General features: G+C 48.5%; 4 protein-coding genes across 9 annotated transcripts in view; 2 read left to right on the top strand and 2 right to left on the bottom strand.

Moving 5' to 3' along the window:
* Window positions 1–4,162, top strand: part of Cenatac (centrosomal AT-AC splicing factor) — a 6,899-nt gene extending 2,737 nt beyond the window's left edge. The window contains exons 4-11 of one of the 5 annotated variants that reach the window (XM_050156178.1): window positions 946–1,012; window positions 1,086–1,148; window positions 1,418–1,482; window positions 1,598–1,703; window positions 2,146–2,176; window positions 3,500–3,589; window positions 3,728–3,860; window positions 3,934–4,162. In XM_050156178.1, the coding sequence (XP_050012135.1) occupies window positions 946–1,012; window positions 1,086–1,148; window positions 1,418–1,482; window positions 1,598–1,703; window positions 2,146–2,176; window positions 3,500–3,589; window positions 3,728–3,860; window positions 3,934–3,994 (616 nt within the window). In that variant the 3' untranslated portion in view covers window positions 3,995–4,162. Of the gene's footprint in view, window positions 1–945; window positions 1,013–1,085; window positions 1,149–1,417; window positions 1,483–1,561; window positions 1,710–2,145; window positions 2,177–3,499; window positions 3,590–3,727; window positions 3,861–3,933 lie in introns of all 5 variants that reach the window. The other 4 variants (XM_050156177.1, XM_050156176.1, XM_050156175.1 and 1 more) reach the window with 4 other exon arrangements.
* Rps25 (ribosomal protein S25) lies at window positions 4,137–6,873 on the bottom strand. The gene is made up of 5 exons (XM_050156182.1): window positions 6,727–6,873; window positions 6,400–6,495; window positions 5,443–5,626; window positions 4,239–4,337; window positions 4,137–4,155 (listed from the first exon to the last, which is right to left on the bottom strand). The coding sequence occupies exons 1-4, from the start codon at window positions 6,727–6,729 to the stop codon at window positions 4,243–4,245; spliced, it is 378 nt and encodes a 125-aa protein (XP_050012139.1). The 5' UTR covers window positions 6,730–6,873; the 3' UTR covers window positions 4,137–4,155; window positions 4,239–4,242.
* Window positions 6,874–7,172: 299 nt separating this feature from the next.
* On the top strand, window positions 7,173–10,047 carry Trappc4 (trafficking protein particle complex subunit 4). Of its 2 annotated transcripts, XM_050156180.1 has the most exons (5): window positions 7,173–7,354; window positions 7,481–7,655; window positions 8,653–8,756; window positions 9,359–9,485; window positions 9,699–10,047. In XM_050156180.1, exons 1-5 carry the CDS (start codon window positions 7,180–7,182, stop codon window positions 9,775–9,777), a joined length of 660 nt encoding a protein of 219 aa, XP_050012137.1. In that variant the 5' UTR covers window positions 7,173–7,179; the 3' UTR covers window positions 9,778–10,047. The 2 variants fall into 2 exon arrangements, with proteins under 2 accessions (XP_050012137.1, XP_050012138.1); XM_050156181.1 differs by lacking the exon at window positions 8,653–8,756 and having other exon boundaries at window positions 7,207–7,354.
* Window positions 10,048–10,655: 608 nt separating this feature from the next.
* Window positions 10,656–16,765, bottom strand: Slc37a4 (solute carrier family 37 member 4). Its single transcript, XM_050156173.1, has 9 exons — window positions 16,410–16,765; window positions 15,247–15,588; window positions 14,314–14,546; window positions 13,652–13,895; window positions 13,048–13,206; window positions 12,749–12,834; window positions 12,131–12,244; window positions 11,468–11,606; window positions 10,656–11,346 (listed from the first exon to the last, which is right to left on the bottom strand). Exons 2-9 carry the CDS (start codon window positions 15,392–15,394, stop codon window positions 11,180–11,182), a joined length of 1,290 nt encoding a protein of 429 aa, XP_050012130.1. The 5' UTR covers window positions 15,395–15,588; window positions 16,410–16,765; the 3' UTR covers window positions 10,656–11,179.
* Window positions 16,766–20,787: the final 4,022 nt, after the last annotated feature.

Here is a 20,787-nt window from a genome sequence, read left to right as displayed (position 1 = left end):
AGTGGTGGTACATACCTTTAATCTCAGCACTCAGGAGGGCAGAGGCAGGCAGATTTCTGAGTTTGAGGCTAGCCTGGTCTATAGAGCAAATTCCAGGACAACCAAAGCTACAGAGAGAAATCCTGTCTCAAAAAAAAAAATTTTTATTTTGTGTTTTTGTGCATAGGTGTGTCTGGTCTGTTGGGTGTGTGCACTTGAGCTCCGCTGCTTAGGGAGGCAGAAGTATCAAATCCCCTGAGCCTGGAGTTACAGGTGGTTGCCAGCTGCCCAGCATGGATGCTGAGAACTAAGCAAGTCTACTGGTAAAGTAGTAGAGTAGTATATGCTTTAAAAAAAGATAATGGGGGCTGGAGAGATGGCTCAGCGGTTAGGAGCACTGCGTGCTATTCCAGAGGTCCTGAGTTCAATTCCCAGCACCCACATGGTGGCTCACAACCATCTGTAATGAGATCTGGCGCCCTCTTCTGGTGTGCAGGCAGAACACCTACGGTGCATAGTGGAGCTGTCATCAGCGTCAGCAGTGTACCCAGGGGCTCATTTGACCAGTTTTGTTTTTGTGAGTTGCAAATTTTCAAAATTACAGAGCTTGATGGTTCATCCCTGTAATCTCAGCACTCAGATGGCTGAGGTGGGAGTTCTGTGCTAGGCTAAGCTACACAATCAGACTCAGTTTTTTCCCCTCAGAATTAAAAACTGTCTACTGAAGTGTTCTTTAAAACAGTGGGGCTGGAGTTCTAGGCTAATTTATCTCTTTACAGTTTGTTTTGTTTTTGTTTTTGTCTGAGACACGGTTTCTCTGTGTAATAGTCCTGGCTGTCTTGAAATTCACTATGTAGACCAGGCTGGCCTTGAACTCAGAGATCTGCTTCCCGAGTACTAGGATTAAAGGTGTGCAGCATCACCACCTGGCCCTTTCCAGTATTTTTATAATTCCTTCATTTTTAGGTTTAAGAAATCCATGGTGAAGGCCTTGGACTCCTATGAGGAGAAAGAGGATGTGGCAATTAAAGAGGTAGGAAGAAAGGCGTCTGCAGAGGAGCTCTCCCCATGATCCTGAGCCACCCTAAGCATTCTCTCTCCCACAGATGGCAGCTCAGATCCGGGAAGTAGAGCAGAGTCGGCAGGAAGTGGTCCGATCTGTCTTAGAGGTTTGTTTCCCTCGGCGGACCCAGAGCAGTATCCAAATCCACTGATGCTTGGCTTCCCCTGGTCCAGCATTCCAACTGTCAACTCTTCTCAGAGAGCTAATGGGTCACAAGTCGATATGCCTCAATTCCCTTCTCTGTGGGGGCAGGGCTGGGAGTTGGTAAAATGGGCAGTATCCTCCATAATATTCTGGGGTCTGGAGTGCGGGCTCATGGCCCAGGGAGGCTGTTAAGCACCTTAGACACATTTATTTTTCCTGAATCAAACTCAGCCTCAGGCAGAGCCAGATCCAGAAGAGGGCTCTTCAGCACCTGGAAACTGGAAAGCAACCAACGGGTACGTTGTCAGGGATCCTCTTTTGTTGGATGCTGGAAAATGGGAACTGATCTAATCTTTGCTGTTCTCATTGCTCAAGGACCTCATCTGCCAGCCTGGCTCCCCTGTCTTTCAGCCATGTAGCCTCCAGCTCACAGCAGGTATCCCACTTGGACCTGCAGCGTGTTCCAGAGCTTGACTGGATGGAGACTGGACAGCAGCTAACATTCATTGGCCATCAGGTACAGGTACAATGGACAAGCAAACCGGAAGGGGTCATTGACCCCTCAGTTCCCAAGATGGCTGCTATCTTGGCTTTTCTACCCATTCTAACCATCTTCTCTTCCTGCTGGTTTTCCCTTACTACATCCTTCTGTGGTAGTGTTCCTAGACGCTATTGCAACCTTTCAGGGTAATATCTACTTTTGATACAGGGTATCCACACTTGGGTACTTCAACAGGCCACCTGAAATTACGCCCCACCACCCTGCCATTGAATCCTAGCAGTCCTTTCTGTGTCTCAAATTGCTGTGTAACTTTGTTGAGCAGTCCCACCTTGGGACGGTTCAGTGACTGGAGTTCTTCAGAACTCCAGTTGTCAGAAGTTGTGTTCCTTAAAGTTTGCTGTCTCTAGCTTTGAGTATTGTATCTCATGATTTATCTGGTATCTTATTTTCACCACAGGATATACCTGGCATTGGTAACATCCACTCAGGTAAGTTTCTGAGCAATGTTTCTATGTCTGCAAGACAATTTTGGGTGCTTTGTTTTGATTTTTGGTTGTTGAGACTGGGTCTCAATTTGTAACAATGAATGGGGATAGCTTGGAATTCAAGATAACCACCTGTTTCTGCCTCCTAAGTGCTGAGGTTGAAGATGTCCATCACCATGCCCAGCCGTTTTGATACAGGTTAATCCTTGAGCTCCTGCCACAAATTTTTTTTAAAGATTTAATTATGTATGTTTTGCCTGGATGCCAGAAGAGAGCACCAGATCTCATTACAGATGGTTGTGAGCCACTATGTGGTTGCTGGGAACTCAACTCATGACCTCTGGAAGAGCAGCAAAAATAGTGTTCGTAACCACTGTGCAGTCCCTACCAAAATTTTTAAAGTGCTAGAATTAGACAAATATACCTTATCTGACCTGTTTGCTATTTTCTTTTTAAATAAAGCCTTAGAATTGAGCAAATAGCTCATTTTTAAGAGTACTTGCTGTACAGCAGGACACAGCTTCCAATCCCCAGCACCTATACAAAAAGCCAGGTATGATCCTAGCACCATTAGATGGAGACAGGTGGATCCTGTGAGCTCACTGACCAGCCAGTCATGCTAGCTGGAACCAAGCTTGTTTCAGTGACTTTTTTTTTTTTTGGTTTTTCGAGACAGGGTTTCTCTGTGGCTTTGGAGCCTTTCCTGGAACTAGCTCTGTAGTATCTCTGGAACTCAGAGATCCACCTGCCTCTGCCTCCCAAGTGCTGGGATTAAAGGCGTGCACCACCACCGCCCAGCTTTTTTTCTTTGAGACAAGGTCAGATTTCTCCTGCTGCCTCCCCAGTGCTGGGATCTCAAGGCAGCAAGACTAACAGCCACAGAGGAACCTTTAACTCCAGCACTTAGGAGGCTGAAGGCAGGAAGGGCTTGATTTTGAAGCCAGCTTCAAATACACAGTGAAACCAACTCCAAAAGAAATAAAGCCAACCAAAACAATGTTTAAAGTAACTACACCCAGTGCTTGGCTGTTAGGTGAGGTGGCACTTCCTGAAATCTTGTGGGAGGGTAACATACCACCTGGAGAGCTCAGCACACACTTGTAAATGTCCGGTCTACATCCTCCACTGCCTCTGCCTTCCCAAAAGTGCCAGTGCTGCCTTTTTCCCAAGACAGTGTTTCTCTGTATAGCTTTGGAGCCTGAGAACTTGCTCCGTAGACCTAAGGTGTGCGCCACCAGCTCTCAAGCTCCAGAAACCTCAGATTTTTAATTTTGAGCACCCCTGGCTGGGCTGCATTACATAATAAAGGGCTTTGCTTTGTTGTAGGTGCGACGCCTCCATGGATGATCCAAGAGGAGGAACACAGCTCTGGAAACCTACCAATAGGACCTTCCTATGAAGAATTCCTTAAAGAAAGTAAGCAAGCTAGCTTCACACTCAATGCCACTTTCCGGAGCTGGTTGCAGTATAGTGGCATGTGTCAAGAGAACCAGTGACTAGCTTTAGGAGACAAAACCACTCAAGTAGTCAGGTCACCATATTTCCTATTTGCAGAGGAGAAACAAAAACTGAAGAAACTTCCCCCAGAACGAGTTGGGGCCAACTTTGACCACAATTCCGATACCAGTGCAGGCTGGCTGCCCTCTTTTGGCAGAGTCTGGAATAATGGACGCCGTTGGCAGTCCAGGTATGTGTCCACACTCTAAGCAGCTACCTCCTATGTTTTCTGCTAATTTTGCTAAGTCTTCATTTCCTTTCAGGCATCAATTCAAAAATGAAGCCGCAACAAGAAACAAGCAGTCACACAAGGGAAAAAGCTGAAGAGCCCTAGCCTGATAATTCTATGACCTCAGAGCCAACAAACCCATTCCAACTACTACTTCGAAAGCCAGATCCTCTCCAGTTGTCTTTCTTAGGAAACAGAGCACCCATTGATTTGATTTAATAAAGTTTTATTTTTCCAAATGTACAGCTGATTGAACCTGCAAAAGGATAAAGAGAGATAATCAGTATCTCAGAGGGAGCACGCAGTATTTCAATGCCAAGAACCCTTTGGTTCTCTCACCTGTTCAAGCATCTTCACCAGCAGCTGGGGCATCTCCACCCTTTGTGTTTCTGGTGTAAATTACTTGGGCTCTGTGCTTTGAAACCAGCTTGATAAGCCCTGAGGAGAAAGGGTAAGATCATAATTTTTTTGAGTTTGAAGGACTTTGCATGAATGTATGGCACATGTGTGCCTGATGCTCTTTTTATTCTTTTTTTTTTTAAAAAAAATATTTATTTATTATATATACAATATTCTGTCTGTGTGTATGTCTGCCGTCCAGAAGAGGGCACCAGACCTCATTACAGATGGTTGTGAGCCACCATGTGGTTGCTGGGAATTGAACTCAGGACCTTTGGAAGAGCAGGCAATGCTCTTAACCACTGAGCTGTCCCTCCAGCCCCCCACCTGATGCTCTTACAGAGTGCTTTGACTCATCTCTCCAGCACCAAGGACATGACTTTTATTAGACCCTAAGTTCTTAGAGTGGTTTTTGAAAGAGGGTCTCACTCCATAGCCTATGCGGGCCTGGAAATTAGGATCCTTTCAACCTTCAATGAGCTGGGGTCACAAGCGTGAATCATCAATGTAGCTGCTTTTAAGATTTACTTTGTGTGTGAGGGCACACCTTTAATCCCAACACTTGGGCGTGACAAAAGTGGGTCTGTCGTCTGGCTGACAGACCAAGTTCTAGGGCAGGCTCCCAACCCTGTCCATCTCCCCCCAAGTACATGGACTAAGTGTGAGTGGAGGCATCAGAATGCTAGTGTGTCGAGAAGTCACTTTTCTTCCATTCTGTTGAGGCAGGATCTCCCTAAGAGGTTAACTGGCCCGAGAGCTCCTGGCCGATTCTCTGGTCTTACCATTAAAATGTTGGGATTACAAGCTAGGAGTCTCTGTGTAGGACACGCACTTCTATTCCAGCACCCAGCCCCATCAATCAGCGTATTTAGTAAAAATGACTGTAACCAAAACATCTGTGGCAGAATAATTTTCCTGGGCCACATAGTGACATGGTTTTCCGAATAGGGCATAGTGGTATTTGCCTTTAATCCCAGTACCCAAGAAGCAGAAAAGGTCAGGAATTGAAGGCCATGTCAATAACCATATTACACCAGCAGTAAGCTAGACGGTGGTGACACACGTCTTTGACCCCAGCACTTGGGTGGCAGAAACAGATCACTAACAAGACAACCCAGTCCCCAAACAAAGCACATCATCTTACCTTTACTAAGGAGCTCCTGAAGAGCTGCCCTGGCCAAGGAACCACGAATCTTCAGTCTCTCAGAGACCACGGCTGGAGTAATAAGTTTATAGTTGGGCACTTCCTTACAGAGTTTGTCGTATGTAGCCTTGTCAAACAGGACTAGATTGTTGAGCTTGTCCCGAACTTTGCCTTTGGACCACTTCTGCTCATAAGAAAAACAAGAGAACACTAGTCAGCAATCCCGGCAGAATCATCCTTTCCCAAATATCCCAACCGTGAGAAACCCCCCATTATCATATCATATCAGGTAAAGACTTCACACTAAGCCACCGCGTCAGAGACTGCGAACAGTCCGGACAGCAGCTGTGCGAATGCTGTGGCTTTACACAATGTTCGCCGTGGTTCTCAACCTAGGGGTCACCTATCAGAAACTTACATTTCATTCAGCAGCAAAATTACGCCAGGATTGATACCAGCACTCAGGAGGCAGAGGCAGCCTGGTCTACACAGAGAAAACTGTCTCGAAAAACTAAAAGCAGTTATAGAGGTAGCAATGGAAATAATCTTATGGCTGGGGTCATCAGAAACTGTACTAAATGCCTCAGCATTAAGATCGTTGAGAACCACTGTTTTAAGGGAATTTATACCACCAGATTCTTGAAATAAGGACAAGAATCAGTAAAGAGAGGCGCAAAGTCAACAATATGTTTTACGAGCCGGGCGGTGGTGGCGCACGCCTTTAATCCCAGCACTAGGGAGGCGGATCTCTGTGAGTTCGAGGCCAGCCTGGTCCACAGAGCTAGTTCCAGGACAGGCTCTAAAGCCCTGTCTCGAAAAACCAAAAAACCAAAAAACAAAAAAAACCATGTTTTACGTTTCTAGAAATTCACGATCTAAAGAAATAAAAAAACCACAGTACAGGTTCGTGAAAGGTACCCCCAGAATCCTCCTCTATTACAAATGGCTACCCCGTACCTTCTTTTTGGCCTTGCCACCGGACTTATTTACTGGGTCTTTGTCTTTTTTGGCCGACTTTCCGGCATCTTTCTTCTTCTTGTCATCCTTGGGCGGCTAGGGGAAGAAAGCGGGAGTGCGGGCTAGTCATAGCGCGGCCCCAGTCGCCCCGACGGCTGCATCTCCCTGACCCATGGCGGCGGCGCCGGAGCACATGGACGCAGTGCCCGCAGCAGCCCTGAGACGCAGCCACGCAGATCGAAAAGCGCTCCATATAGCTTCGCCTTCACCGCCCCCCAGCACCGCTCGACCCCTTGAAACCCGCCGCCCCACACCCGCGAGCCTCACCATGATGAAGTTCGGAGAGTGGCGACGACCACTTCAGCCTCCCTAAGATGTCGGGAAAAAAGGAAGCCCGGCTCGCCAACAGTCCCAGAAACCTCAGCCACGCGAAAGTACTTCCGGGGCAAGAGGTGGAGCCAAGTTTAAGCAAACTGCGCCTCACCCTCCTGCGAGATCGGGATGGGAGGCGTGGCTTCCAGCCTGCAAGCCACGCCTCCAGGCGCTGGTTGTGAATGCGGGGCTGTGCTGAGGGTCACCCGACAGACACTAACGTTCTTCTCCGACTCTGAGACACAGCAGACCAGCGCCCAGAAATTCGTTTCTTCTAACTATGGGGGCTTGGTCTGCGCGTGCGCTTCAGGCAGATGGGAGGAGAGCAGAGGCGGGGCTTTGACGCCATTTCCGGGGCTGGAACGTCCGGAAGAGGCCGGATGGTAGCGCCTTAGCGGTAGCGCAGAGATGGCGATTTTCAGTGTGTACGTGGTTAACAAAGCCGGCGGCCTGATTTACCAGTGGGACAGCTACTCGCCACGGGCTGAAGCCGAGAAAACTTTCAGTTACCCGTTGGACCTGCTCCTGAAACTGCACGACGAGCGAGTGCTGGTCGCCTTCGGCCAGCGAGACGGCATCCGGGGTGGGCTGGGCTCGGCTCGAGGGCGGGGCCGGCTCTGCGGAAGTGGGCTGGTGGGCGGGTGCAGTATTGGGCGGGCCGAAAGGGGGCGTGGATCGGAGCGCCTCTGATCCTTGGTCTCTTCTGCAGTGGGCCATGCCGTGCTGGCCATCAATGGCATGGACGTGAATGGCAAGTACACGGCCGACGGGAAAGAAGTGCTGGAGTATCTGGGTAACTCTGCGAACTACCCGGTGTCCATTCGATTCGGTCGGCCCCGCCTTACCTCTAACGAAAAGCTCATGCTGGCTTCCATGTTCCACTCGTAAGTCCTCTCCCCGTCCCCCTTAAACTTTTACTCCCCAGCAGCTTTTTCTAGGATGCCTAACGTGTTTTCTTTGTACTGACAATCATTTTGTACCTCTTAAGTGGCTCAATTCTGGTGTTATGAAGAAATAACTGATAGAACATATCCAGGTTTGAAGTAGTTTTAACTCAGCGTCTCACCTCCTAATCTTAGCCCTAGCTTCTTTAACATAAGGGAGTTGAAATTTTTTTTTTTTTTTTTGATTTTTCGAGACATGGTTTCTCTGTGTAACCTTGGCTGGCCTGGAACTTGCTCTGTAGACCAGGCTGGCCCCCAATGCACAGAGATCAGCCTACCTCTGCCACCCAAGTGTAGGGAATAAAGGTGTGTGCCGGCACTGCTCGGCTCGGTAATTGAATTAAGTAGACATTCAAAGTCTTCTTGTGACTACCTGCCTTGTGAGGTGTGTCGGCTTAGGCATAGCCATGAACTAAGAAGATATGCATGTGTTCCCTATCGTGTTGGCTTTAGCTAACATTTTTAGTGTAAGATGTCTCATATTGGGACTGGAGAGATGACTGAGTGCTTGATGCTCTTGTCGAGAACCAAAATCCATATGATAGCTTACAACCCGCAACTCCAGTTCCAAGGGATTTGATGCCGCCTTCTGGCCTCCGTGGGTACCTGGCACACACGTGGTATACACACGTACATACAAAAACCTCACACACTCCTGTAAGCCATTTTTACATTGTCCTTTCTGCTACATAAAGCGGCCTATAGAGAAGGCGTAGAAATGAACGGCTTCACTGTCATCAGGTGACTGAGTGACCAGACTTGAGACCATAAATAAAAGAATAAATAAAATTTAAATAAATCTGAGGGGAACACTGCTGCTGGGTAGTTCACACTCTTCCTCCTGTCTGTCCTGGGCTGTAGTGAACTCCTCAGCTTGAGGAGCACTTTTCCCTCACCTCACCTGGTACATTGCCAACTTTACCTCCCTCGCTTACAGGCTCTTTGCCATTGGCTCCCAGCTGTCTCCGGAACAGGGAAGTTCAGGCATTGAGATGCTGGAGACAGACACATTCAAACTGCACTGCTTCCAAACACTGACAGGTAGGCACCTATAGGGATGGTTGGGGCAGATTGGACCAAGGGATTGACCAGAGAAAGCTCTGGTAAATAAGGGCAGGGATGGTGTCAGGTTTCCAGGGACAATTGTGCAAATACATCCATTTGTCTTGGGAATCCAAAACCTATATTTAATCAGAGGCTGATTTTGTTTGTCACCCAGTGTGCTCAACCCTGGTTATCTGAGTTTGGATAAAATCCACTTCAGTTAGGCTTCACACATTTTGGAAGATGTGTTGTTCCAAATAAAATTTGAAAGCCAAGTAGAGATGGCCTTTCAATTCTGCTTCTCATTGCTTCACTCCTTGTTATGGATAACTGAACTGCCAGAGTTTTGTCTTTTGCCTGTCTTGTTTCTGCTGAGGGATTCCAAGGCTAAAAAATTTAGATCCCAAGTCTGGGCATTTGGTCACCTGGTGACAGTGAAGTCACTTCATCTCTAGCCTCCTGTGTTAGCTGCTTGATGTGGCAATAGGACAAAATAAAAATGGGTTTATGGGTCTTACGAAATGAAAGGGCTGCACAAAACTTAGGATGACGTTTGCTGCATTCTCTGTTCTTGGGTAACCAGACCTGCTTTTCTCCAGGGATCAAGTTTGTGGTCCTGGCAGATCCTAGGCAAGCTGGAATAGATTCTCTTCTCCGAAAAATTTATGAGATTTACTCAGACTTTGCCCTCAAGAATCCATTCTACTCCTTGGAAATGCCTATCAGGTGGGTAGTCCCATGCCCCAGATACTGTCAAAGCCTCATGTGGTCTCCCACGTGTGACCTTTAGGTAAGGCCAACAGTCGCCAGCCTTATTTATCTTGAGAACACGGGTTTCCTTGCTCTTCATGTTCTTCAGTAGTTTCTACTAATTCTCCCTCTACCCTTTGTGGCGGGGTCTGACACCTCACAATTTTTTGTCTTCTGGGTCTGGCCTAGATGTGAGCTGTTTGATCAAAACCTGAAGCTAGCTCTAGAGGTGGCAGAGAAGGCTGGCACTTTTGGACCTGGGTCATAGGCTGAACCTGGAATGAACACCCTAAATTGAGACATGCTGCAGAAGGGCTTTGCTGTTTCCACTCCAGTGAGGATCCTATTGCAGTAGCCTTGTTAATATACTTGAAAGTGGGAGAACACTGAGCCCGGTGATAGGGACGGCTCCTGGGCTAGAATGCCTTGTTCCCTGCCCTTCTGTATATATCACAGTCCTACGCCCTATTCTGTACAGATTTATTTATGGAGGATGCTGGCTTAGCAGTGCTTTAATAAACATTCCTTTGTTCTAGTGTTTGTTGTCCTAACGTATGTATGGTTTGGGAGAAAGGCATGGGAGGGGAAGGCAGAAATGGTAAGGGCATTCTGCAAAGGTGAGGTCCTATCTCCTAGCAGAAAACAAAATAAATTGATGTTCATTAGCTGACATAGTAGTTTGACTCCTGAGCCCTGGATGAAGTCCCAAAACTGATTTCCTGAGATCCTCAAGTGTGCTGGTGGATGATGGAGTACTTGTCAACACTTAGATTCAAGCTAAGTTTTATCTCAGTATGCACTCTAACCCTAAGATGTACACACTACTACAGTCAGAATTTAGCAAAGTACAGAATAGCTGTGCTTCAAAGTCCTCAAGCCAGTTACTGATGGCCTGTGCTGAATTTGGATCCATGCTTTCTGACTTCCCTCCATTAAGTTATTTAACCTGCCTGCAACCCCACAGTATACAGTGTCCAGGTGATGCTGGGCTTGTACTTAAAAGGCTCCACTTATTCTTCTCCTGTCTCACTCCAGAGAAAAATCTTTCCCTTTGGGGGCAGAAAGAGCAGATACTGATAAGAATACTTTCCCAAGGAAAGCTGTGTCCAGCTTATGTCTCCCTTTGAAAGGATGAGCCACTGACTGTTTAGTATCAAATCTAGTTTTATTAAATCTATAACAAGTCAGCTTGCCCACTATATTCCCCCCTTTTGTCCAAGGGTATTGATGAGAATGGTAGCTTCCTCTCTTCCCTTGGGACTGAGGTATTGGCAATAACTTTGCCCCCTGCCAAGAAGCCTTGGGGTACACCAGAAACCACAGGCATTACTGTTCTGCAGCTGCAGAAAGAGATTTACCTCACTAGGAGATGGGGACAGGACAGGACCTAGGAGAGGAAGAAGGGTATAGGAGACACCTGAATGCAGGAGTTTCTCTGTCTGCTAGAAGGTAGAAATAGAAGCTGATGGAGTCTAAAAACAAACATTTAAATAGAGCATAGAATGGGAGTTAGGATCTCATTAGCCACTGATAACTTGTAGCACCATGGAGGTCTGAGGAGACTGTGGACACAGAAAGGCAAAGGTTCCATGCTAACTAGAGCAGCTTCTCCCTTTCTATGCCCTGCCAGGGAGGCTGAGGTTGGGGATGCTCCATAGTGAGTACTCTCTTCACTCTGCCTTCTTGGGTACGCGGCCCATCTTGGTGCGGATATTCCGAAGCAAGAAGAAGACAACTGTGGTGGCTATACAAATCACTTCTGCCACCCAAAAGGCGGTGCTCCAGCTATAGTGCTTGGCAATGGTACTGAAGGGCAACCCAGCCAGAAATCCGCCCACTGTTGGGGAGAGAGAAGAATCTAAGTCCCATGTGAGGCTAAAGCAGGTAGGCAGTTCTACCTCTAGCAGGCCTGAACAAGGCAATGCCAGGAGGCAGCTATTCCAGAAAGTACCACTTACCATTCGCCATGAGGCCCACAATAGCATGAGAGGTGCCACACAAGTTGGGAGGTGCACTCTCATTGGCTATGACTCCAAACAAGGCAATGGGACCATAAGAAGAGAAACCAAACACAGCTCCCAACACCAGGATCCAGATCTGCCAGGGCAGGGAGAGGTAGCATTGAGAATTATTGCCCACAATTGCTTAAGGAGAAAAATGTACTTAGCCCTTAGTCAAGCCATAGTCCGTAGCCATCCTCACCCCACTCCCAGTACAGCTGATGACAGAGATGGCAGTGAGCCAGCCCCAAGGGCCTAGGTGGACAGGGTTATCCCTCTGAGTTGGATGCTGGCTATTTAAGAATTTGTTCAAGCATGGTGAATTAGGGGCAAGACAGGGAAAACAAAAATAAGACAGACCAGGAGAAAAACCAGAGATATCTTTAAGGCACCTCGTGCTCCGTAAAGCCTGTGAGCTCAGCCAGAGGATGGAGAGCAGGAGTCCAGAAAGCAGCATCCTAGAGAGCAGAGGAAAGAGAAGAAAACCAGGCCCAGAGTGGAGGGGAACAAAGTACCAGAGAGAGTAAGGTATAAGCTGCAAAGGGAGAAGGAGCTGGCCGGGGAAGAGTGTCCTGATTTCTCTCCTCGTAGCTTGCAGCCTGCCAGGCTCTTAATATTTACCTTGGGTGAGTCGCTGGTCACCGTTACCCGGAAGAGGAACATGGATGCTGCCATGCCAGCCATCATGAACAGCAACAGGCCATGACGAGGGTTCCCATACACAGACAGCCCTGCCTACGGACACAGTGCCAGCCGTATCAGGCCCTCTGTGCAAGGCGAAACACCGCCACCCATGGACTCTGACACAGGGCTATTGCTGACAGGTCTTTGGCAATCTGTCACAGTTCTTGGCCCGAGACAGCTCTGGGAGGCCCTAGGAGCTGCTCGGTGATCTGAGGCCAAATTCCACAACATCCCTTCCTCCACCTTGGGGCAGGCACGGGACACGTGCTAGGGAGCTGCACCTAGTCTACTACCTCCCCCCCCCCACCCAGTTTCCTTGGGGTAGAGAAGAAACCTACTAAGAGAGTCTGGTTCTCTTTGCCACCAGTTAAAACGTTTCCCACCAGTCTTTTTTCCACATCTTAAGCAGACAGGAGAAGCCTGGAATCACTCCTGTCTCACACAGCTAGTGCCAACCAGCCCACATGCCAGGACTCCCATATCTCCATTAGGTAGCCCAGCCATCCAAGGAAGACGAAAAGCCTCTCTTCCTTAATAGTCTTTCCTGCAACTCACCTTGGCCATGGCTCGGTCTGACAGATAGCCAGCTGCAATGCTGCCCACAAGGCCTCCAACCTCCAGGGCGCTCATGTAGGAACTACCTGCAAGGAAAATTGTAGGGAGATGGGAGGAAAAAGAAGGAAACATTTCCTCACTGAGGATATCCCACAACGGCTTATCCCAAGATACAGAGATATCTCCAAGGGTGCCCAGCCTCAGGAAAGGAGTCTGAACAAATGGAAGCAGAGCCTAGATATCCCTTCTGCGTTGGCTCCTGTTTTTCACACCCTTCCCTGTTCAAACCCTCATCTTACCCACTAGGGCAGACTGCCCTCTCTCCTGGATAAGGAAGAACTGGCCCCAGTCTGTACAGCAGGTCTTTACTCCAAAAACTACAAGGTAGCCAGTGGACAGTACCCACAGATAGGGGGACAGCAGCAGATCCTGTAGCGTGCTCTCCTCCTTTGATGAAGCTGGATGTAGGAAGAGAAGAAATAGGATCTGGGCTCTGCTCCTGCTGGCCTGTCCCCCACTGGAACACTACCACAACCATTCGTTACCAGCGGCAAGGCTAGAGTCTGTGGGCACAACCAGGACTGATGAAGGGTAACCCTCAAACCCCTGCTCTTCTCTCCTCTACCTTGCTGCAAAAGCCTAGCAATGAAAGAGAAACTGAAGATTGGTATGGATAGACAAAGCACTCAAACCTCTTGAACATAAGGTTATCCAGAACAGAGAGGTCTGTGCTGCCAGAGAAGCCTGGCTCTGCCTTTCAAGGACTGAACTTTACTTCCCCACCCATTCCTTTGCCTCCATCTATTGACAAACACAGGGCAAGGCTTAGGCTAGTCCTAACAAAATTGTGCCAAGTAAAAGGTGAATGAAGGTGCCTTAGGAGTCAGCTTGCTAGATGCTCACCCTTTTTGCCCTTGGAGGGAGTAGGGTCCAGATTTCGGAGTCCAACATCAGCCGGTTCATTGTGGATGAGCAGCAGGCAGAGGAAGGAGACAGCCACACACAGTGCCCCAGACATAGCCAGTGTGCTGCGCCAGCTGTAGCTCTGGGCAAGGATTGTTGCCAAGATAGGTCCCAAACCTCCGGCCAGGTTCATGCTGGTTGACAACACGGCCCACCAAGTGCCAAACTGGGATGGCTCAAACCACTGAGAGACAGAAGGGGGCAGAATAGGAGCCTGGTCTACGCCTACATTAAGGGAACAGCTCAAGTGCAGCAGACCTAGAGACTCACATTACAGGGATGAGGGAAAGAGTGATTCTACTTGGCAGAGCCAATACCCTCATCTGCCACCCGATCCCCCCACTCTCATGCTCCTAAAATATCCTGACAAGCAGCAGGAGCTGGCAGAGACCTCCTAAGAAACCTGCTATGGGTTAGGGGTGAAAGGGGTGTGTAAGAAGGGGTGCTCCCAGCTGGACAGTGGTGGCACACGCCTTTAATCCCAGCACTTGGAAGGCAGAGGCAGGCAGATCTACAAAGTAAGTTCCAGGACAGCCAAAGCTACACAGAGAAACCCTGTCTAGGTACCCTCTGCCACAGATAGGTTTGGTGGATGCACTTACCTTCCTCAGGATCTTCCCACAAGGGGGCCAGCCCAGCCCCTGTGCCAGGCCATTAAGAAACCAGAGAGCAGCAAAGACTGGTACTGTGGAGCTCCAAGAGAAGACGACATTGACCAGACCGACCAGGAGCAGCCCAGAGGAGAAGAGCCAGCGAGCACTCATCTGATCAGACAGCACCCCACTCACAAACTTGCTGATGGCATAGGCTGCCGACTGGCTGCTGGTGATGAGCCCTGCAGCTAAGGAGAGCAGGGAGCAGGACACCTGAGGGGTTAGGGGCAGGGCAGAGGCACAGGACGGGTGGAGGAAGGCAAGGGATCAGGTGTGTACAGGTGCTTGGCAGGGTAAAACAGGTTCCTTCCTGGAGGAACAGAAGGACCTGTGCTGTACGTTGGACACTTTGCCTGCTGAGCCATGTAGCATGGGTTCAGGCTGACTTGGAACTTCTCTGCCTCTTAGGTAATTCTATCTGCAACTGTCCGAACTAGAAGGGTGATGTTTTCCTCCCTAGCATTTGCATTTCCCACCTCACCCCGAATGCCAAACCAAAGGCCTCAAGAAGTGCTATTGCCCCACCATGTCTGACCGTGGAGAAAGGGGTCTAGTGAAAGATCTTACTCCTCCTGGAGGTAGCATAGCAGGCTGCTCAAATCACGGGTGCTACCTCTGTAGTGCTCACTAACCTGCAGGCACAGCATGCAGCCCCAGGCTCAGAGTCCCCCTACATTGCGCCTCCCCCGTATATGAGGGTCACAGGCATACACACCAGATAAGCAACGAGCCCCAGTCCTTCACCCACACCACACACAAGGAGCTCAGCCACTGTACTTGGTACATGCTTGACTGACTTCCCATGCACACACTTCATGCTATACACACCACACTCCAAACAGTGCGTGCCACGGCCCACTACCCTACCCCTCCAAGACTCACCCAAATCGTCCTTGTCCAGAGCAATCTCTTCCACCAAAGATGGCATGATGAAGGAGAAGGTTTTGCGGTTGAAGTAGTACAGGCTGTAGCCCCCGAACATGGCTGCAAAGATGACAGCGCGGTAATAGCCGTAGCCTTGGGCTGCCATGGCTGGAAAAGCAGGCCCTGCAGGCCAAGTCACAGTGCTTCTGATCACAGCCTCTTGACGGTTCCTGCTTGCTGCTCTCTTAGCGCCCAGATCTGCTGAGCTGTGTTTTTCTGCTCCCTCCTCCACCCAGGCTCTTTATAGCCGCCTTCTGGACAATCATTAAGCCTGGGGCAGCAACTAGGGAACCCAGTGTCCTGAGAGGGACAAGAAAACAGTAGATTACTGAGAGCCAAACAGGGAGAGGAGGAGGTGGGTCCCAGAGGGAGGCAAGCCTGTCCCCGGGACTTCTGCTTTTCCCTCCTTTTCCACAGCTTCTTGCCTGTGAAATCAGCTGTGATTAAAGCCTCAGCCTAATTACTTTTGTCTGCCTGAGCTCAGGGGAGGCAGGGGTAGGATGATCAGAGAGAGCTGAGCTCAGTATAGCCCTACTCCCTTAGTCAATGAACTTTCTCATTCACTCAGGTTCAGTGAGGTTTCCGGGTTGCCAGGCATCATGGAAGGCGCTAGACTGGTTTTATGCTCAGTATCTTCCGATCAGTACCCTAAAAACACCACTTCCGAGCCTTCTAGAGCTGACTGCCCCAGTGCCTAGTACACACTGGGGTATAACTTCCCTAATAGGTAGCGGATCCCTTATCGCGGGATCCATTCCATGACCCCCTCGTACATGAACAATGAATACACTTCCCTTATATACATAATGATAAAACTTAAATATATAAATTTGGCCCGGTAAGAAATTACAACAGTGCACCATAATAAGGTTCTTAAAGCCTGTTAATGGTTTATTTCTGGAATTTCCCATTTCATTTTCCCACTACGGCTCGCCTGGGTCACTGAAATGTGCAAAGCACAGCAGCAGATAAGAGGGAGCTAGCTAGCTAGCTGTAATAGTTGCAGAATTTTGGCGGGGGGAGGCAAACCCCTCAGTTCACTCCACAGTGACGTGTAGAAGGCGAGCTGATGGTTCCGCTATGGGTAAGAGCCCTTGGAGCTGCCTCTGGGTCCCTATTACCCTCGACATCAGTCAGGCTTCGGTCCCGCGGGGCTGTAGGCACCTCAGCATGTCACCGCAGCTTTCGGATCGGCTGCGAGGCCGCTGGAGCAGATGGAGTGGGCGCTAGGGAGCCGCACGTCGCCTCGGGAGGCCCCTTGCTTTGGCGGCCCAGGCTCGGCCTGTCATGTCAGGATGGGCTGCACCCTGTGTCCTCAAGCCACCCGGGACACCCGACTCCAGGCTGGGAACTGCGGGTCCTGGGGACAGGAGCAGGAGAGCCGCGGTAACCGAGCTCTGCAGCCACGAGGGCGCGGCATCCACGACCGCTGTCCCTGGCCCCTGGAACTGTCGCCATCCCGGAAGGGCAGTCACAGGGACATCCTCCGCAGTCGGAAGTCAGGGAAGCCCCAAGGCCCCGGGCTGGCCCTCCGGTCCCGCCCTGCCCTCACCGACGCCCCTCCCTCGCATGCCACCCCTACCTGAGCGGAGGCGGTAACCCAACAAGGACGGGGGCGGGGCTCGAGGAAGGCCGGTGCGCACGCACAGAGATGGGCGGGCCTTGGCTTCGCCTAGTGGCTGACTGCTATCGGCTGTGGGATGAAGGCGTCACGCTGCCTATCACGCTGCTCCCTGCGTAAGGACAGTGACGCTTACAGGTTGAGCACCACATGTCCATTTCGTTCCACCGACCAGTTTCCATAGAGTGCCTCCGGTTACTGTGCACATTCAGAAAACTAAAATAATCACTGCTTGTAGGGGCTTGGCATTTTCTCTTAGAAATAAATTCAATCTTCAGCACTGGAATTCTACGTTGTGGTCAGGCAAATGGGAATAGAGACAAACAATATAGCCCTAGTACTTTAAAAGACAGAATCCTGTTGGACGGTGGTGGCGTACGTCTTTAATACCAGTACTCGGGAGTTCGAGGCCAGTCTGGTCTACAAAGTGAGCTCCAGGACCCTGACTCAAAAAAACTGAAAGATGGGGGCTGGAGAGATGGCTCAGAGGTTAAGAGCATTGCCTGCTCTTCCAAAGGTCCTGAGTTCAATTCCCAGCAACCACATGGTGGCTCATAACCATCTGTAATGAGGTCTGGTGCCCTCTTCTGGCCTTCAGACATACAGACAGAATATTGTATACATAATAAATAAATATTTAAAAAAAAACCTGAAAGATAGATTAGATAATAGATAGATAATCCTATCTTTGGGTTCTTTTAAAATCTCTTTAATAGTCATGTAAGTACATTAGGGGTGGGGGCGGCGAAAGGGAGTCGCAGGTGTCATCCTCCCCCAGAATGCTGTCTGCTTCCTTGAGACCCGTCTCTCACTGATTAGGCTAGGCAACTTACCTGGCTTTTTCTTTTTCCCATGGGAGTTAGAGATGGAGTGTAGGTTTGCTCAAGCTCTTTACTGAGCCATCCCCAACCTCACATTCTAATCCTTGGAGCCATGACTTTGTGGAGACAGGTGGGGTGATCCTCCTACCTCTGCCTTCAAGTATCTACGGTTACAGACAGGCCTGTAACCTGACTTGGAGACAGCAGATTAACAGCAGCCTTCCCAGTTCACACCAGGCGCCAACCTTAGATCCCTTAGGGGCTCCACAGATGATTTACGTGAGAGAGCAGGAAAGTTAAACCTGACCTTGGCCAACTGTAAGTTCAACACACGGGAATTCACAAATTCAGGGCCTCTCTGAGCTACAGGATGAGTTCAAGATGAGGATGGATACCTTGGCAAGACCCAATTATGGAAGAAAAGGACAGAGAAAGTGCATCCATTAGAAATAATGATGAGAGCCAGGCAGTGGCAGCACACACCTTTAGTCCCAGCAGTCAGGAGGTAGAGGCAAGGGGATCTCTGCGTTCAGGACCAGTCTGGTCTACAAGAGCTAGTTCCAGGACAGGCTCCAAAGCTACAAAGAAATCAGTTCTCGGAAAAACAAAAAAACAACAACAACAAAAAAAGAACAAAACAACAACAACAAAAAAGGTAGATACACTTGTCTGTTCAACTGGTGGACAAAGGCAGGTTAGATAACTGCAAAATAAATCCTCTTTGGAAATCCAGAACTCATTGTTCAGTATGAGGTGTTTTTGTTTTCAGAGACATAATTTCTCAGGACCAAAACGAAAAAACAAACAAAAAAAGAAGTCCCCCACAATAGTGGTTTTTACTTAATAAATCAAAACTCTTAGCCAGGCATGATAACAGGCACCTTTAATCTCAGGAGAAACAGACGGAGCTCTGTGAGTTCGAGTCCAGCTGGTCTCTAAAGTGAGTTCCAGGACAGCCAGAGCTACACAGTGAGACTGTCTCAAAACAAACAAAAAAACACAGCCTCCCTCCCAAAACCAAACAAAAATCCAGGACTTTTTTGTTTCACGGCATTGTGTAGCTCTGGCTGTACCCTGTATCTTTTGAGTGTAGAAAGAGAGGAATGGGCTTTGTAGATCAAGCAGGAGTGAGCTGGAGGTTCCAGCTTAACAATTACATCGTAAGAGTCACCTTAGCACAGGTTTCTCCGGGTACCAGCTTCTAAACTAGGTAACTGGAGGAAACTGAGCATGGTGGCATATGCCTTTAATTGCAGGATTCAGGAGGCAGAAGCAGGCAGATCTGAGTTGGTCTACAGAGTGAGTTTCAGGACAGCCAGGGCTACAGAGAAACCACCTCAAAACAATAACAAAAGAGAGGGAGGGAGGAAGGAAGAGAAGGAAAAGGAAAAGCTGAAGCAGAAGCAAAGAAATCATAAATTGTTTGCATTGAATCTATGTTGGCTATAAATAGTGAAACAACTCAAAGTTTTGTGATGGATGGACAGTCTACAGGAATTCTTGTAAACTAGTTTCAGTAACACTCATCTACAACACCAGGACTTGGACTGAGGTAGGAGGATCAGGAGTTCAAAGGTCATCCTCAACTGAACAGCAAGTTTGAGGCAACCTGAAACACTTGAAACACAACAAAAACCCCGGCATAACAGCACTTCGGAAGTCAGAAACAGGAGGATCTCTGTACGTTCAAGGCCAGCCTCATCTACACAGTGAGCTCCTGGTCAGGCAGATAGACATAGTGAGACCCCGTCTAATGCAAACAAGAGCCCACTAACTTCTCTCTCCTTTCCTCTCTCTTTCTGCCTTGAATGTAGGGCATCTTGGGATTTTCTATTACACCATCCCGCAGGAAAATGGCTGGAGACTTTTTAAGCACTCCATATATTGGAGAGCAAAGAACTTTTTAGAATAGTGAAAGCCAGAGAGGAAGAGGAGATAAAATGGGACTCTACAGGTGCTGAACCTCTTCTAAGCTGGCCTGCTGCAGACCAGGCTCTGTGCCGGTAGGCAGATGACAGAACCAAGGCCTGTGCTCCCTCAAAACCAAGCTCCAAGGTGCACGCCTTTAATTCCAGCACTCAGGAGGCAGAGGCAGGGGAATCTGAGTTTGAGGCCAGCCTGGTCTACAAGTTCCAGGACAGCCAGGGCTAAGTAAAGAATCAAGAAACAAAAAGCAAGCTCTAGGGTTGGGGAGGTAAATCAATGTTAGAACACTAGAATATCAGCCTCTAGATTTGATACAGGAGCCTGTGTGTGTGTATGTGTGTGTAATGAAGATTTCCTTAGGCATAGTAGTTCAGATGTGTAATTCCAGCACTTGTAAGATAGAGATGGTTAGAAATTAAGAGAACATACTCCAGAGCACCTGAATTTGGTTTCTAGCATCCATGTGGGATGGCTCATATCACCTGTAACCAGCCCCTTTTGTGTTCATCAGGCATCTGCTCAGGTATATACATAGTCACACATATACAAATAATTTTTAACTGGGGGTAGAAGGGTGTCTCAGTGGTTAAGAGTGCTATCTAGGAGTACTTTCTTCCAGACAACCTTAATTTGTATAACTGTACCTAGGCTGGGTGGCTTACAATAATCTAACTTCAGCTCCAGGGGATCTAGTACCCTCTTCTGGCTTCCACAAGTACCTGCATGAGCACATGGTATGCAGAGACATTCACACCTAGTATATATGCACATAAATGATTTTTAAAATTTTGGCTTTTATTCAATATGTTAAGACATAATTTAAATAAAAACCAAAAACTTCTCTTTAACAGATGTGAGACATGGGGACAATTAAGTCCCACCCACCTTGTCTGTGTATCACCCCTGTAATTACCACTGATTAACAGATCTAAACAGATTACTTGGGGGAAGTTTCAAACCCATTCCAAAGTTCCAAGAATAATCAAGACTTCTCAACAAATGTTAACACTGTGAAGTTTACCTAATTCCTCTGCATAAATATACATAAACATGCCCATTTCCAAGACATGAAAGCTAGTTGTTGGCATCATTAAACTTCAATTTGGGACTGTACTGCTGTAAAAACAGGGA

Source organism: Alexandromys fortis, unplaced genomic scaffold, assembly GCF_014885135.2.
Source record: "Alexandromys fortis isolate MF-2015 unplaced genomic scaffold, M_Fortis_MF-2015_v1.1 scaffold_89, whole genome shotgun sequence".
Taxonomy (NCBI): domain Eukaryota; kingdom Metazoa; phylum Chordata; class Mammalia; order Rodentia; family Cricetidae; genus Alexandromys; species Alexandromys fortis.
The sequence above is the reverse complement of the archived record's forward strand: the minus strand, read 5'-3'. Positions and strand labels throughout refer to the sequence as shown.